Here is a 14,692-nt window from a genome sequence, read left to right on the forward strand (position 1 = left end):
TTGGCACGTGCTATTTGAAGTTGTTCTCGACGGTGCACTGCAGACGGCTCGGGCAATACTTCTGTGTTTTCACTATCGCCTTTCCAGGGTTTGCGGGGCTGGTTCTCCCCTTGGTGGTGTATGTGCCTGCCTGGGGCGTTACCCAGGCTGTGGTGGGCTGGTGCCAGACAGAAACAGCAGGAGCGGTAGCTCCCAAGGGACCCCCAGAGGAAGGTGTCCTTGGATGCTGGGGGACAGATCATTCCTTAAGGGAACGGGACAGATCCGGTGGAAAACAGGGGACAGTAACAACAGATACAGTAGTAAACATTTGGGCAACATGAGTCCCCAGACTGACCTCATCCATCAAGAGCAGATGACCGCAGGGCTATGAACAGGTTGCAGGTAGCCTTGACTGGACTTCTATAGCGTAATGAGCGTATCAGACATGGCAGGCAACTGAGAGAAAGCATTTGCTTTTCTGAACCCTTCTTAGATGTCCCAATGGCCACAGCAGGTTTTCTAGGATGGCCCTGCTGTGTTTCTCTCCACAGGGTGTTGATGTCCTCCAAGTACTCGGAGGGTGTCACCGGCCGGGTGGAATTCAATGAGGATGGGGACAGGAAGTTTGCCAACTACAGCATCATGAACCTGCAGAATCGGAAACTGGTCCAAGTTGGGATTTACAACGGCAGCCATGTATGTACAGGGCTGGACAGGTCGGGTAGGAGGGACGTGTGTGCTGGGGTGTCTACCTATGGCCTCATATCTATCTCCTTCCTCTGGGATTGATTATAGGTCTTGACCAACGACCGGAAGATTATCTGGCCAGGGGGAGAAACTGAGAAACCTCAAGGCTATCAGATGTCAACCAAATTGAAGGTAACAGCAATTGGCAGCAGGGGGTGGCAGGTGTCCTCAGCTCTGAAAGATGTGCATTAGCTTGGGAACGTGTGACGGTGTCTAGAGCACCATTCAGGGCACTAATCCTGGCAATGCGGTGGCTCTCATCAGCCTGCTGTTAGGGAGAAGGGTGTGAAAGGCTTTGAGGCTGAGGTGAAAGGGCCACGCGAAGGAGGATGCTGATATGGGTGTTCCTCATCTTGGGTGCAGGGAAAGCAAATGTTCCCTGTGCCAAAGCCAGGTCCTGCTGCTGGGCTGAGCAGCCTCATCTGCTGAGACGGCAGCTGAGGAGGGCACCATGACATTTTGGCCATGTTTGCGTGGAGAGGGCAGCCCAGCTCGGCATCCAGGGGAGCATAGCGCTGGAGGGGAACGGAGACAAGTGGGTGCTTGTGCTTCGCCTTGCAGATCGTGACGATCCACCAAGAGCCCTTTGTGTATGTGAAGCCCACGCAAGCAGATGGGACGTGCAGGGAGGAATTCACCATCAATGGGGATCCTGTGAAAAAGGTCTTTTGCACTGGACCCAACGAGACCATCCCAGGTAACTCAGTCTGGTGGTGAGCACAGCAGCTTCCCCAGCCTACCCAGCTGAAGAAGACTCCGGTCCCAGGAAGGGGTCCCCAGGGAGGGTGCTCAGTCACACAGGAGGCCCAGAGAGCGGAAAGGTGACAGCACATTCAGCGCCCAAACACACCCCCCCGCATCAGCTTGCCCCCCCCCAGTAGCGCTGTGCAGTAACTGGGCACTGCGATTCAGCTTTTTGACCCCAACAGATGACTTTCCCACTGTCTCTCTTCTGGGTGGGCTCCAGGGCTGTTATAGGGAATTGCATCCCATGTTTCTGTCTCCTGACATGCTCCAATTCTTTTTGCCTTGATCTCAAGCAGAAGCGAGAACCCTGAGGCTGATTAGCACCTGCTGCACTGGTCCTAACACCAGTTTCAAACTGTTTTGTTACAGAAAGCCTGTTTCAGGATTAGGAGTGAGCACCTGGTGGGGCGTGTGAGCTGCTTAGCAGCGCCAGGCTTGCCCAAATCCGCCTGAAGTGCATCCCCTTGGCTCACCATGCTTTCCTGTGTACAGCTCCCCCCCAGCCCTCAGCTGTGTCCTGGGCTGTGTTCAACCCGATGGGTTCACGTTAGCACTCCTCCCGCACTGCCTGCATGCCCCAAGCCCTCTCCGTCCCCTCAGTGGGCCGGTAGCACCGACTCTCAGCCCACCTCATTGGGACATAGCAAATGGGTGAGACCCCTTTGCCCCCTACTTGCCTTCTTCCCACACTGGTGTTTCCCTCGCACCCATGGGCGGAGGAGGCAGTGGGAGAGGGTGGTGAAGGCAGATGGCACTGCCGGAATGACGTGATTGCATCTCATACGAAGCCAGAGCCGTGCAGGTGGCTGCTCTCGCTGGGGACAGCCATGGATCCTGCGCAGGGTCCCTGGCAAAGGGCTGCCTCCACTCATCCCCCTCATTTTCTCCCTCCTGCAGGCCGCCCCACCGTGGCACTGTGCTGCTATGGATTCTGCATCGACCTGCTCATCCGGCTGGCAGGGGTGATGAACTTCACCTACGAGGTTCACCTGGTGGCTGATGGTAAATTTGGTACCCAAGAGCGGGTGAGTTTGGGCAGCCTGTGATATCTGTTTGCCTGTATCATGTGTTGAAACACCCCCAGGCCCTTCTCCGGAGCAGGGGTGGGGTGGGAGGTCTATGCAGGGCACCTGCCACATGGCGGGGGGTCCTGGCAGGTGGGGGACAGGTGTCAGAGCAGTGGGCTGATCCTGCGCTGGCTTTCCGGCAGGTTAACAACAGCAACAAGAAAGAGTGGAATGGGATGATGGGGGAGCTGCTGAGTGGCCAGGCGGACATGATTGTGGCTCCCCTCACCATCAACAATGAGCGGGCACAGTACATTGAGTTCTCCAAGCCCTTCAAGTACCAAGGCCTCACCATCCTTGTGAAGAAGGTATGGGTTGCGATGGGATGTTTTGTGGACAGGGGAGGTGTCCCTTGCTCCCCAGGTTGCAGACATGTACCACGCCTGCACCATGCCTGGCTCCCCCCGCTGCTGCCCCTGCCAGGGCAGCTGCACATCCCAGCCTTTGCTGCGGGATGCCAGGTTGCTGGTTTTAATGCTGGATCTTGACCTGGCCACCCTGAGCCTTCCTGTTTAGCAGAGCAGGAGGAGCTCGGAGCAGGGCAGGGGCCCTGGTGAGTCCGGCCAGGCGTGCAAGATGGAGGTATGATGGGTGCCAGCGCTGTTCACCTCTCCCCTGTGTGCTAGGAAATCCCCCGAAGCACCTTGGACTCGTTCATGCAGCCGTTCCAGAGCACGCTGTGGCTGCTGGTGGGGCTGTCTGTGCACGTGGTGGCAGTGATGTTGTACCTCTTAGACCGATTCAGGTGAGTGCGCTCCGGGTCACCCAAGGGCTGGAGGGGACAGGGAGGTGCTCCTGGGAACCATCCCCTGGGTCCCCGCGGTGTCTTGCTCAGGCGCAGCCCTGCAGCCCTTCGGGAGGCTCTCACAGGAGCTACACACACTTCCTCTGCCCCACCAGCCCTGCGCTGAGGCTCCTGGCCTCTCTGGCTGCTGCTAAGCTGAGAGATATGGATATGTGTGGTAGCCGGCACCTGGATATGTGGGAGCGTGCCTGTCAGACCAGGTGCCATGCCAAGGCAACCATCAGCTCCTGGGCCTTGAGTTAGTCCCGTTCCTTGACCCCAAGGTAGCTCCTCTGAAGGGCAGGGACCCCGTCCCCCCCGTTAGCCCCGGGCCCAGGGGCTGTTGCAGTGAGCCCTCAGTGTTGCAGTGGGAGAAGCTTGAGCTGGCCAGGATCGGATGATCTTTCTGGACTGGAGAGAAGTACCAGTGTGAGATGGACAGGGTTGCAGAGGGGACAGGCAGGGCAGTGGGACACGAGGGGTGAAGAGCTGTATGGGGGACGAGCGTGGTCTGTAGGGATGAGTGATGTAGGGCTGCGTCAGGACACTTAAGGCACAGCAGAGAGGCCTGGGGATGAGGATAAGGGGTACAAGAAGAGGTCTTTGTCTTGTTTTCCAGCCCGTTTGGCCGGTTCAAAGTGAACAGTGAGGAGGAGGAGGAAGATGCCCTGACCCTCTCCTCGGCCATGTGGTTCTCCTGGGGAGTCCTGCTGAACTCCGGCATCGGAGAAGGTGCGTTGCAGCACACAGCGGGACTGTGTGGAGGAGAAGCCCATGCCCTCTTCCACTGCCTCCTCTCTGAGGCAGGGCTGATGCCCTCTGGGGACTGTTTAGTGAGTGAGTACGGGCCTCCTTCGATGAACCGTCCCTGGAGTAGGCTGGTGAGGGATTCTTTGGGGCCAGGGTGGCACACTTGTGGCACAATTTGTGCGGACCATCCTGCCACCCCTCACAATCAATGATGGGAAACAGGTCCTTCTTGGGCTGCTTCTCCTGCCCAGGTTATCCGTCCGCTCAGGGTGAGATGCATCATGCCCTGGAAGGAGTCATGGGTGTTTCTTGGTTTGGGCAATGCAGGAGCTCCTTGCATGGCTGTCAGCAGAGCAGATAGATGGGGCACATCTGCAGCTGCCATCAGTCCCGCATGGGTTGGACATGCCTTTGGTGACAAAGTCAAGCACTTTTTGTGCCAGTCTGATCTCGCCTCTCTCCCTCCAGGTGCTCCCCGGAGTTTCTCTGCACGTATTCTTGGCATGGTGTGGGCTGGCTTCGCCATGATCATTGTGGCTTCATACACTGCCAACCTGGCAGCCTTCCTGGTGTTAGACCGGCCTGAGGAGAGAATTACAGGCATCAACGACCCCCGGGTAACGACCCCTCCCTTGTTTTCCCGTTGCCTGTCCAACTCTGGGCAGAGAAACAGGAGATACCTCCAGTGAGCATCTCCTGGCTCATATAATATGGCTTTAACATGGCTGTGGGTCTGTGCCAGAGGGTTGACTCCCGGGTAGCTCTGCCTGGGGCTCTCACTGATGGGTCTGAGCCCTGCTGCTGGGTGGGAATGGACAGACACAGGGAGGGATCAGCAGGGAAAACCTTGTGCAGAAACAGCACTTACCCAACCAATCTGCCTGCCAGTTCCTGGAGAGCCTGCACGAACCAACGAGGAAACAATTCATTATGGATGAGTTATAACTAATGAAATTGTCCCTGCGGTGCAGTCAATACTCTCAGCAGATATCAGCATGCCTGAAACCCATTTCCTGCTCTGGCAAGGACACAGCCACAGCTTATCAGCCCAGGCATGCAGGAATGTACCCCACAGCAGCGCTGACCCACAGCATGCCATGCCCTCTGCCATCGGCACTGCCAGCCCCATGGCATCCACAGGCCTCCTGCATCCTCAGCACCATGGTGTCCTTGTCCCGTAGCATCGCCTGTCCCTCCGCCATGGTCCCAGAGCATCTACTGCCCCATGGCATCTTCACCTCTGCTGAGGAGACCAAGGTCTTCTCTGGGAAACAGGTCCTTGAAGGGGATAGGAAAAGAGGAAACACAGCTTTGGGGTGAGCCAGTTTGGTTGATGAAGGACAGAAGAAATAGGAGCGCTGCCCTTGCCTTTCAGCTGCGCAACCCCTCTGATAAGTTCATCTATGCCACGGTGAAGCAGAGCTCGGTGGACATCTACTTCCGAAGGCAGGTGGAGCTGAGCACCATGTACAGGCACATGGAGAAGCACAACTACGAGAGCGCTGCCGAAGCCATCCAGGCAGTGAGGGACAAGTGAGTGGGACCAACACCTTGTATGGCCATGCTGGGAAGAGTTTTGGGGGACTGCAGTTTGGTGGAGCAAGCAGGGCTGATGTAAACCGGGAGGGAGCTGCAGTCAAAGTATGGCTTGATAGGACCTGCCCAGTTGGTGCTGGGTAGGATCTTCCTAGTCCTGGTGCACACCAGGTCTCTGGATGGAGAGCACAAGGTGTGCGTGGGGACAGGCACACGCAGAGCCCTGGCCCCGGCCATAGCCTCCCTTTCTGGCCTCTGCAGTTGCTTCTCTGCAAGGCTGGGTGGCTTCAAATCCCATGTAAACTGCTCACAGTCCTCCTCCAAAGTTTTGCCAAGTCTGTTGCCTCACAGCAGCACATAGACAGGCCCATCTGGGAGGAGGGTGATGCCAATTAGTTCTTAAATTAGGGCTGGGAGCAGCCTTGCTGCTCCCATGGTTCTGCAGACAAGCTGGGCTGCCCAACCTTACCTGTCTGTCCTCTCTCGGTGTCCAGCAAGCTCCACGCCTTCATCTGGGACTCAGCGGTGCTGGAGTTTGAAGCCTCCCAGAAGTGTGACCTGGTGACGACGGGGGAGCTTTTCTTCCGCTCCGGCTTCGGGATTGGGATGCGCAAGGACAGCCCGTGGAAGCAGAACGTCTCCCTGGCCATCCTCAAGTCTGTACACGGCTCTTGGCATGGGGCTTGCCCCGAATGTTGCATGTGTTAGCACGCAAGTAGCCTCGTGCCAGGCACTGCCACCCCACCCTCCAAACCCTCTGCAGGGACAGGGGCTCTGGGGCTGCCATGTCCCTCCTGATAAAGGGGATGTGCCCGAGTGACCAGTGTGGGCACCCGCAGCCCCAGTTCTGGCTCGCAGGGCCGGGGGAGCAGCATGGGGCTGGTGGGAGGGCAGGGGCAGGGCAGGGGCAGGAGCCATGGCAGGGGACAGGAGCCATGTCCGGCCGCAGGAGTGCAGGCAAAGCTGGCAGAGAGCAGCCCTGGGACCATCCAGCACCAGGTCCTTGCGAGCGGGGCTGCAGCAGCAGGCAGGGCTGCTGCCACTTCCCCACCTCTCCCTGCGAGCTCAGCCCGGCTGGTAGCATTGCGCTGCCCTGGCCTGATCTTCCAGGGGTTTTTCTTTAAAATCTGGCTTTTCCTGTTAGGCAGAGATGTGTCAGGATCCCTGTTGAGTCCAGCTAAGGCTTTTATACCAGCATGAGCCTGCAGCATGGGGTGCCGCAAGTCAATCTGATATTATGGGTAAAAAGGGTTTTCCTTGTGTTAGTTCAGAAATGCCACACTCGCTGCAGACAGAGGAATGTGGTGATGGAGTAACGGGCAGCTGGGAAGCAGCAAATGGAGGGAAGGGGACATGCGAGATTAGTTTTACAGACAGACAGGGTCAGAAGCCACCAGGGTCCTGCCCAAGATGTGGAGATGAAAGGCCTGAGAGGGAGGACGAGGATGTGGAAGACAGGGGCAGGACCCAGGGTAACGTAGGGAGCCATGGGACCCCATCTGTGGGATGGTCTTACCATGGGGATGGGTGGCAGTGGGACAGATGGGTTTTGGGACAACAGCGTGAGAAGCCTGGAGAGGCATCAGGAGCCCTTGATGTCCTCCTGGAAGAGGCTGGGGAAGCCCAGGGCTACAGGTGGCCCAAGAATGCTGTGGGATGGGCCAGGAAGAAGAAGAGAGAGAAGTGCAAGGGGACCCAGGGTGGGACATGTGCTCTGTGCCCACCTCCATCCCCACTAGCTGCTCAGGCAGAGGCGGGCACTGTGGGGACACGGTTTGTTTCCTCCCAAGCTGTGACACCAGTTTGTTGGGGAGCCCCAGCCCTCGCCATGCACAGCTGGGAGCTGCCAGGCAGCAGTTATTCCCCTGCCTTGATCCAGAGGGTGCTGGTGGTCACCAGACAGGATCAGGGTCCAGCGTCGCCTGAGCTCCCGAGTGGCTGCGGCAGGTGGGGGGGTTGCACAGGAGGGCACTGGGGATGTGGTTGGTGTCAGCAGCTTTCAGCCTCCCTCCAAGCGCACTCTCCAAGCCCTGCCTACACCTATCAGCTGAGCTTACACATGGCTCTTTCTGGCAGCAGCCGGCCGGCTCTCCGTCTTTCAGGCACGGGGCGGTGGGTGCCTCCTCTCACCCGCTGCGCCCTGCTCGTGGCTGTGCGCAGGGCAAACACGCGCGGTGTGGACCCCCGCCGCGGACACCCACTGCAGACACTCTACACAACAGCCACACAAGCACAGGCGCGTGCTTGCAGGCGCAGTCAGCCAGGCACACGCACACACACACACACGCAGACGTCGGGGGTTCATGTGTTCGTAGGCTGCAAACAAGCACAGCAGTGCTAGGAGGGAGGGCATGAAGGCACGAAGAGCACGTGCCCCCAGCGGCCGGTCCCCAGTGACTACTCTGTCCTGTCTCCTTGTGCTTTCAGGTCCCACGAGAACGGCTTCATGGAGGATTTGGACAAGACTTGGGTGAGGTATCAGGAGTGTGATTCCCGTAGCAATGCCCCAGCAACACTCACCTTTGAAAATATGGCAGGTTTGTTCTGCAAACCTCTTTCTTCCTCTTCGCTGGGTAGCCTGCTTTCGCTCAAGACATTCTCGTCTCCGGGGCTCTCCTCTCGGGCCAAAGCTCTGCTTCTTCTGGGTTTGTGCTTTCCTAGCGCTGGCAGGCTGCTGTGTTGGGCTCCAACCCCACCTTGTCTGAAACAGCTCCGCGAAGCTTCCCCCAACTTCCCTGGGGTGGCTTTCTCATCGGTGGGGCTGTCCTGCTTTGAACATTGCTCCCCTCCCTCTGCTCTGGCCAAACTGCGGCTGTCACGGTGAAATCAGAGCTGTCGCCAAGGCAGAGAGAGGGGAGCAGCACCTCGGGGGAGGCGAGCGCGGCCGCCCAGGCGAGTGAGGACCCTGCATCAGGAGGGAGCTGGTGGCGAGGGGCAGCCCCCAGCCCCACGGAGCGTGTCCCGGCCGGTCCTGGGCAGGGGGCAGGAGGAGGATAAACAGAGGGGGGGGGTTTCTCAGTCCCTCTTTGCAAAGACTGCGAGTGCCCCCAGACGGGCTCTCCCTTTGCAGCGACGCGGTGCTGCTGGTCCTTCACCCAGCAACATGACGATGCGGGATGAGGGGTGTCCGATGGGACCCCATCCTCACTGGCACCACGGGCCAGGGCAGAAGCACCGAGAGAGGGGGCATTTTGCTCCGTCTCCTCAAGACACCACTCCCAAAATGTCACCCCTGAAGGTTGCAGCTGCTGGAGGACAGCACAGTGAGCTCTGTGCGTGGCTGTCCTTCCCGATGGGCCAAATGGGACCACGCGACCTGGGTTTCTGGTGAAAACGACTCTCCAGCCCCAGGGGATGGGGTCTGCCCCGGTGCTCGGGGCGGCAGCCGGCGCCCTGTGCCTGCCCCCCGGCATCGCTGCAGCACAGCCGGTGCCCCGTGCCCGACCGACAGGAGCTTGCACGGACATCCAGCACCCCCTCACCTTTCTGCCCATCACCGCGGGTGCGCTGCTCTGCTGGGGTCCCCTCCCCGGCCCCTCCAGGACTGCGGGGGGATGGTGGGGGGCCGGGGGGGGGGTGAGCCCTGGGTTGGCAGATGCTCCTGTTGCTGAGCGTGATGCAGAGGAATTGAAGTGTCATGGTGCAATTTCCATTGCCCCCTGTAACTTTCCTGCTTATTTCAGGTGTGTTTATGCTGGTGGCTGGAGGTATTGTTGCCGGGATATTTTTAATATTCATAGAAATAGCTTACAAAAGGCATAAGGACGCGCGGAGGAAGCAGATGCAGCTGGCGTTTGCGGCCGTTAATGTGTGGAGGAAAAACCTGCAGGTAGGACAAACCGTTTTTAGAGCAAATCTCCAACAGGTGCGTTTTCCATTCCTTCACCAAATCAGTGAATGCAGAGCTGTGGATTAGCATGGGGCCCTCTGTCCCCCACCCCGCACCCCACTAACTCCCGCCCGGTGTTACTGGGCACCCAGCAAGCTGTAGGGTCCCTGCCTTGTCCCCGGGAGGAGCCCGTGGCCGATGCCGTCTCTGCCGGGAGGTGTTGTGCACAGCTCCAACCGGAACAGAGACCTGGCCCAAATGCGCCCAGCGGTGCTCGGGACGAGGACTTTGCTCTGCTGGGGACCACGCGCTGGAGCCAGGTCTTGCCCTGGCCGAGCAAGTGGTGCCGGCGCCACTCCCTTCACTCTGCCCTGCTGCTCAGCTCCAGCCGCGCTCACCAGCAGACTGAGGGGGGTTGATCTGCTGCCGCTGAGCATCCCTGCCCGGTGCTCAGGGGGAGGAATGCTCCAGGGATGGCTTCCATCGCGTCCCCCTCCCTGCCCGCTCCCCCAGGGCTGCAGTAGCCCTTGTCATACCCGGGACTGACTCCAAACAGAGGTGGTGCGTGCTCTTGTCCTTTGGAGACAAGGACATCTCCCCACATGGGAGCCAGCAATGCCGGTGCCTGTCAGCACCAGGGCTCCCCCGGGCCCCTTCCCTGGGACATTGCTCTCCCCGGCGTCTCCCATCCCTGAAAGACCCCTGTGCTGCTCAGGCAGGGGAGCCCGGGAGGGTCCCTGGTGCCTGGCAGCGACACTGAGCCGTGGGCATGTCTGTGGGCCACCAGCCTCACACTTCCCCTGCCCCACTGCTTTTGGGGCTCAGCCCCGTGGTGCCCCCGAACCCCAGTTTAGGGCAGCCGGAGGCTCTCTCTGAATGGCCCAGGCTGTTTTTCTTCCTCGGGGAAGCAAACCGGCGTTCAAAGGGCAAGAGATCCTTTAGGCGACTAAAGGCGACTGCCGTTCGCAGCAGAGCCAGTGAATGAAAGAGAGAGAATGAGGGTTGGGGACCCCGAAAGGAGCCCGGCGCGGTGGCCCTGCGGGAGCAGCGCTGGCTGGGGGCGCGGGGGGGCTGCCCGGGTGGAGGCGACCTGCCCGAGAGCAGCGAGGGGAAGCAGGAGGCCGGGCTGCTGTATCCTGAGAGCTCGCTGGGTTCAGTTCACCGATAAGAGTCTCGGAAAAGCCATTTCTCTATATATTTTTTTTTCTTTTTTCCTTTTTTCTTTTTTCCTTTGCTTCCAAAAAAACAGCAGCACCGAGGGGGTTCAGGCTGCTGGGACAGAGCACACTAGTCGCACTGCCATTTTTCACTTGCCAACCTTCTAGAAAATACTGCACTGGGTCCTTGGGCAGAGTCTGTGGGACTGTGAGCAAAGCATGCTGCCCTGTGGGGGTAAACAGCCTCATGGTAAAGAGCCGTTTGACATTGTAAGACTTTTCCACAGGAGGAAACGTCAGAGCACTAGTATCTGGTACATTGCTAGAAGGTAGGCAAGTGGAAAGATTTATTTGTTAAAACAAACAAACAAAAATAATGGTTTTTGGGATCACAGTTTTGCCATGGCTATTTCCTGAGATGCCATGGAAGAAAAAGACATTTCATTCCATTCATCTTGCTTTCCTTTCCGTTTGTGCATGTCCGCAAAAGAGAGAACTGAGAAGGAGGAGCAAATGTATCCCCGAGCATGCTCTACGCACCAGCGGGATACATTTTGGTTACCCCCGTGCGGTAGCAGAGCCAGACCTGGTCACTCCGTCCCCCGTCGGAAAGGTCACACTCATTGGCACGAAAGCAATTGGGGAGGAATCGTTCTCAGCGCCCGCCGCCGAGCGCGGCCGGTCCCCTCGGCTCGCTGCCCCCGCACCATGGCGGCTGGTGCTCCCAGCCTGCGCTAACCAGGTCCGACTCGCTAACACCAATGGCTACATTTTTCAGTTCTGTTTCTCTTTGAGTTCATCCTGACCCCGATGACATCATAGCGCTAATGCTTTGCTTCCTCCCTTTCTTTTCCTTTATATTTTTTTCCTTTTCTTTTTCTTCCAGTTTCTTTTTTTTTTTTTTCTTTTTTTTAACCCGTTTTACTTTGGGGAAAAAAAAAAACCACACAACCCACCACCAACAACCACGTTCGGCTTTGCACAACTGCGTCATTTAAATTTTTGAATACGTTTTTTTTTTACAGAATATTCATACAATGACTTCTCTTTCAATGCAGTCCTCTCTCTCTCTTGTGGCACTAGGATTCAGCCTCAGAAAAGGCCCTGAGAAATTATTATTTTTTATTTTTTTTTTTAGTGGTAGGTGCAGCATCTCACCTCTCGGTCTAGCCAGGCTAGCGGTGGAAGCGAGGGGCAGAGCATCCCCAGGGGCAGAGCATCCCCAGGAGGCGAGGTCAGCTGTGCAAGCCTGGACGCAGACACCCAGGAGAGTAGGGCTACTCCCCGCAGGGGTTTCCAGCGCTCCAGACGCCACCCCGGCCCCGTAGCTGTAGCAGTGTGGTGGCCGTGCGGTAGCCGTGGGTCACGGAGGCCCTTGGAGGACACCTCCAGTAGCTTTCTCACCTAAATGAAGGACATGACATGGGGCAGTATTCAAATAGATTTAGCGTTTCCAACAACACACTAGAGATCTAATCACTTATACATATTCATTTTAGGATAGAAAAAGTGGTAGAGCAGAACCTGACCCTAAAAAGAAAGCCACTTTTAGGTCCATCACCTCCACCCTGGCCTCCAGCTTCAAGAGACGTAGGTCCTCCAAGGATACGGTAAGAGGAAGAAGAACAATTCTGCCCTCTCTCTTTCTCTCTCTTTCTCTCTTCTGCCATCCCATCGACTGCCACACACCCATCCCGAAGCTGCCAGTGTACATGCATAGCTCATGTTCGTCACCAGTCAGTCAGTCAGTCAGTGAGTCAGTCATCCCGTGTACCTGAAAGGATGCTGGGATCCTGGAGGGCAGGCAGGAGGTGGCTTGGAGTCCTGTGATGAGTTGGGAGATGCGACCGAGTTTTTGTTTTGTTTTTCGTTTTCTTTTTGCCTGGATGATTTCTGATGTTCCTCTCTGTGCTTCGCTCACCTTACTGGTGCTGACCTCTTGAAACCGATGACATATTTTTCTTTTTTTTTTCTTTTTTTTTTTTTCTGTTCCTGAGTGTTCCTGTACCTGTTTGTCATTGTATGCCTAAAAACGATCACCCCGATTTAATTTGGGCACCGTGTCACCTCACCAAGAGCCATGCGTGTCACATTCTCTACATGTGATTTTTGTTTGTGACGATTAGCATTCGGGACGTAGTCCTCGGCACAGGAGTGACAGCTGTCTCTGGTTATCGTCAGCAGTAACGCAGCTCTAGAAAAGAGACGCAAAGGCTTGAAAGAGGAGGTTGTTAAAGACCCAGCCTTGGTTCAAACTTGTGCTTTCTGCCTCGGAGTAAAACTGCTCTCACGTAACCAGAGAAAATTTCCAAATTGCTGCCTCTAAAGCCAGCTGTTTCCAAATGTGCAAACGTGTCTGCTCGTGCTGGAGCTTCAGACACTCTTCAGCGTCAGGTTGGGCTGTTGGTCTGTCGGACTGAGCCGGTGTCCCTCTGCATGTTGCCGTCTGTTGTATGACACTCTGCACTGTGGCTACTCTGTTGTCTCGTGTGGCAGCGGCCGCTGCGTTTTGCTGCCCGACCTCCCGGCGCGACGGGCTTTGCCGAAACCTCCTCCCCGGGGCGACCGGCGGGTTTCTGCCCGGGTTGCTCAGAGCAGGCTCCCCCCAGGCCACCCGAGGCGCGAGGCACAGCGGGGACGGGGGAACGGCGGCGGCGGGGGGACACGTGGCCCCCCGTGGCGGGGTGGCCCGTCCCCGGCCGCAGGCTTGGGGTGCCTCGGGGAGCAGCATGCCATATCGCAGGGGGTCTCGGGGCCACGGCTCTGCAGGCGAAGCGGAGGCAGCTGCCTTTGACACCAATGCAGGCTCCATCCCAAGAAGCTCCTGGAGCACCCCTGCGACACGGGCCTGGGGACAGCTGAGCCCTTGGCTGGGCTTGGCTGCCACCGTCTCACACGAAGTCCTCCTCTCGCTGTCACCTTGAAGCCTGGCAGGCACAGGGGGAGACCCACACTGTCCCAACTCATCCCCCGTACCCCACAGGGTATCCTTGTCATCTCCTGCGCTGCCCCCATGTTCCCCGGGTGGCACCTCATCCTGGTGATGGCCCCGTGTCTTGGGTCCCCCCTTCCCACTGATGCACCCCCTGAGAAGCTCTGCAGGGAGGTCGCAGGTTTTGTCTTGGTGACCTGAGCCCCGACCAGGGGAGAGGAGACAGAGACGGGGCAGATGGGGCAGGGGTGGGGAAGATGGGAAGGCGGAGGAGGAGGAGGGACAGGTGGGATGCACAGAAAAAAGGGAGAAAAAATTGCAAAAAGATCTGGTGGGAGGGCGTGATCTGAGTAGACCTCATGTTTCGTTGTGTTTGGGCACTCCATGGTTAGAAAACGAAGTGGTCTCGTCCTGGGAGAGCAGGAGCATTGTGGTGAAGTGGGCACCTGGGGGCACTGGTGTCCACAGTGGGCACCGGAGAGGGGCAGAACTCAGGAACAAGAGGACAGCCATCGTGTGGCTCCCCTGATACCTCCCTCCCTCCTTGGGGAGGCATCCTGGGCCTGATCGTGCTCCATGGCGGGGCATCCACCCTACCCCACACCATTCCGCAGCGCGCTCTGCCCCAGGGTAGAAGCCCTGAGCTGACCACGTCCATTGGCCACCAGAGGTCCCAAGAGTGAGCAGTGGAGCTGCGCTGTCCCCTTCCCTTGCCCGGTGGGGACCTGCGGGGCACAGGGCTGCCAGGAGCCCTCCCGCTGTTTTGGGCCCCGGCCACGCTGCTTGTGGACAAGTTGTGGAGGAAGATGGCCTCACTTATCCCAGAGGATGGTCCCCGCTTTGGGGGCAGCTGCATCTGCAGGGCAGCTCTGGGCAACGATGCCCCACTGCCTGGGAGCCTTTCTCAGTCTTCTGCCTGCCACGGGACAACGTGGCCAGGGCCCCAGGAAACATTCCCCGGGGAATCAGGCTAGTTGGGTGAGGAACAGGCTAGCAGCACCAACATCCAAGCCAATGGGGCCAAGATGGAGTATGCAAGGCCAAGGTGCAGCTGTTGCCGGAGATCCACGGTGGAGCAAGCTTTGTCGTGATGTCAGGCAGACCCGGTGGTTGCTCTGTGGGGTGAGCGGCCAGCGGGAGGGTGCTGCCACCAGCTCATGT

The 14,692-nt window shown here is 58.0% G+C and overlaps 1 protein-coding gene across 5 annotated transcripts in view; it reads left to right on the forward strand.

The window, feature by feature from the left end:
- GRIN1 (glutamate ionotropic receptor NMDA type subunit 1) overlaps positions 1–14,692 on the forward strand; it is a 38,211-nt gene that overhangs the window by 19,906 nt on the left and 3,613 nt on the right. For 3 of the 5 annotated variants that reach the window (XM_054220617.1, XM_054220611.1, XM_054220614.1), the window contains 13 exons: positions 534–678; positions 778–861; positions 1,291–1,426; positions 2,374–2,501; positions 2,687–2,851; positions 3,170–3,288; positions 3,947–4,059; positions 4,546–4,694; positions 5,453–5,610; positions 6,108–6,269; positions 8,041–8,150; positions 9,297–9,442; positions 12,099–12,209. In XM_054220617.1, coding sequence (XP_054076592.1) covers positions 534–678; positions 778–861; positions 1,291–1,426; positions 2,374–2,501; positions 2,687–2,851; positions 3,170–3,288; positions 3,947–4,059; positions 4,546–4,694; positions 5,453–5,610; positions 6,108–6,269; positions 8,041–8,150; positions 9,297–9,442; positions 12,099–12,209 — 1,726 coding nt within the window. The remainder of the gene's footprint in view (positions 1–533; positions 679–777; positions 862–1,290; positions 1,427–2,373; positions 2,502–2,686; positions 2,852–3,169; positions 3,289–3,946; positions 4,060–4,545; positions 4,695–5,452; positions 5,611–6,107; positions 6,270–8,040; positions 8,151–9,296; positions 9,443–12,098; positions 12,210–14,692) is intronic. The other 2 variants (XM_054220615.1, XM_054220616.1) reach the window with 1 other exon arrangement.

The sequence above is a fragment of the Rissa tridactyla genome, chromosome 14 (genome assembly GCF_028500815.1).
Source record: "Rissa tridactyla isolate bRisTri1 chromosome 14, bRisTri1.patW.cur.20221130, whole genome shotgun sequence".
Classification (NCBI taxonomy): domain Eukaryota; kingdom Metazoa; phylum Chordata; class Aves; order Charadriiformes; family Laridae; genus Rissa; species Rissa tridactyla.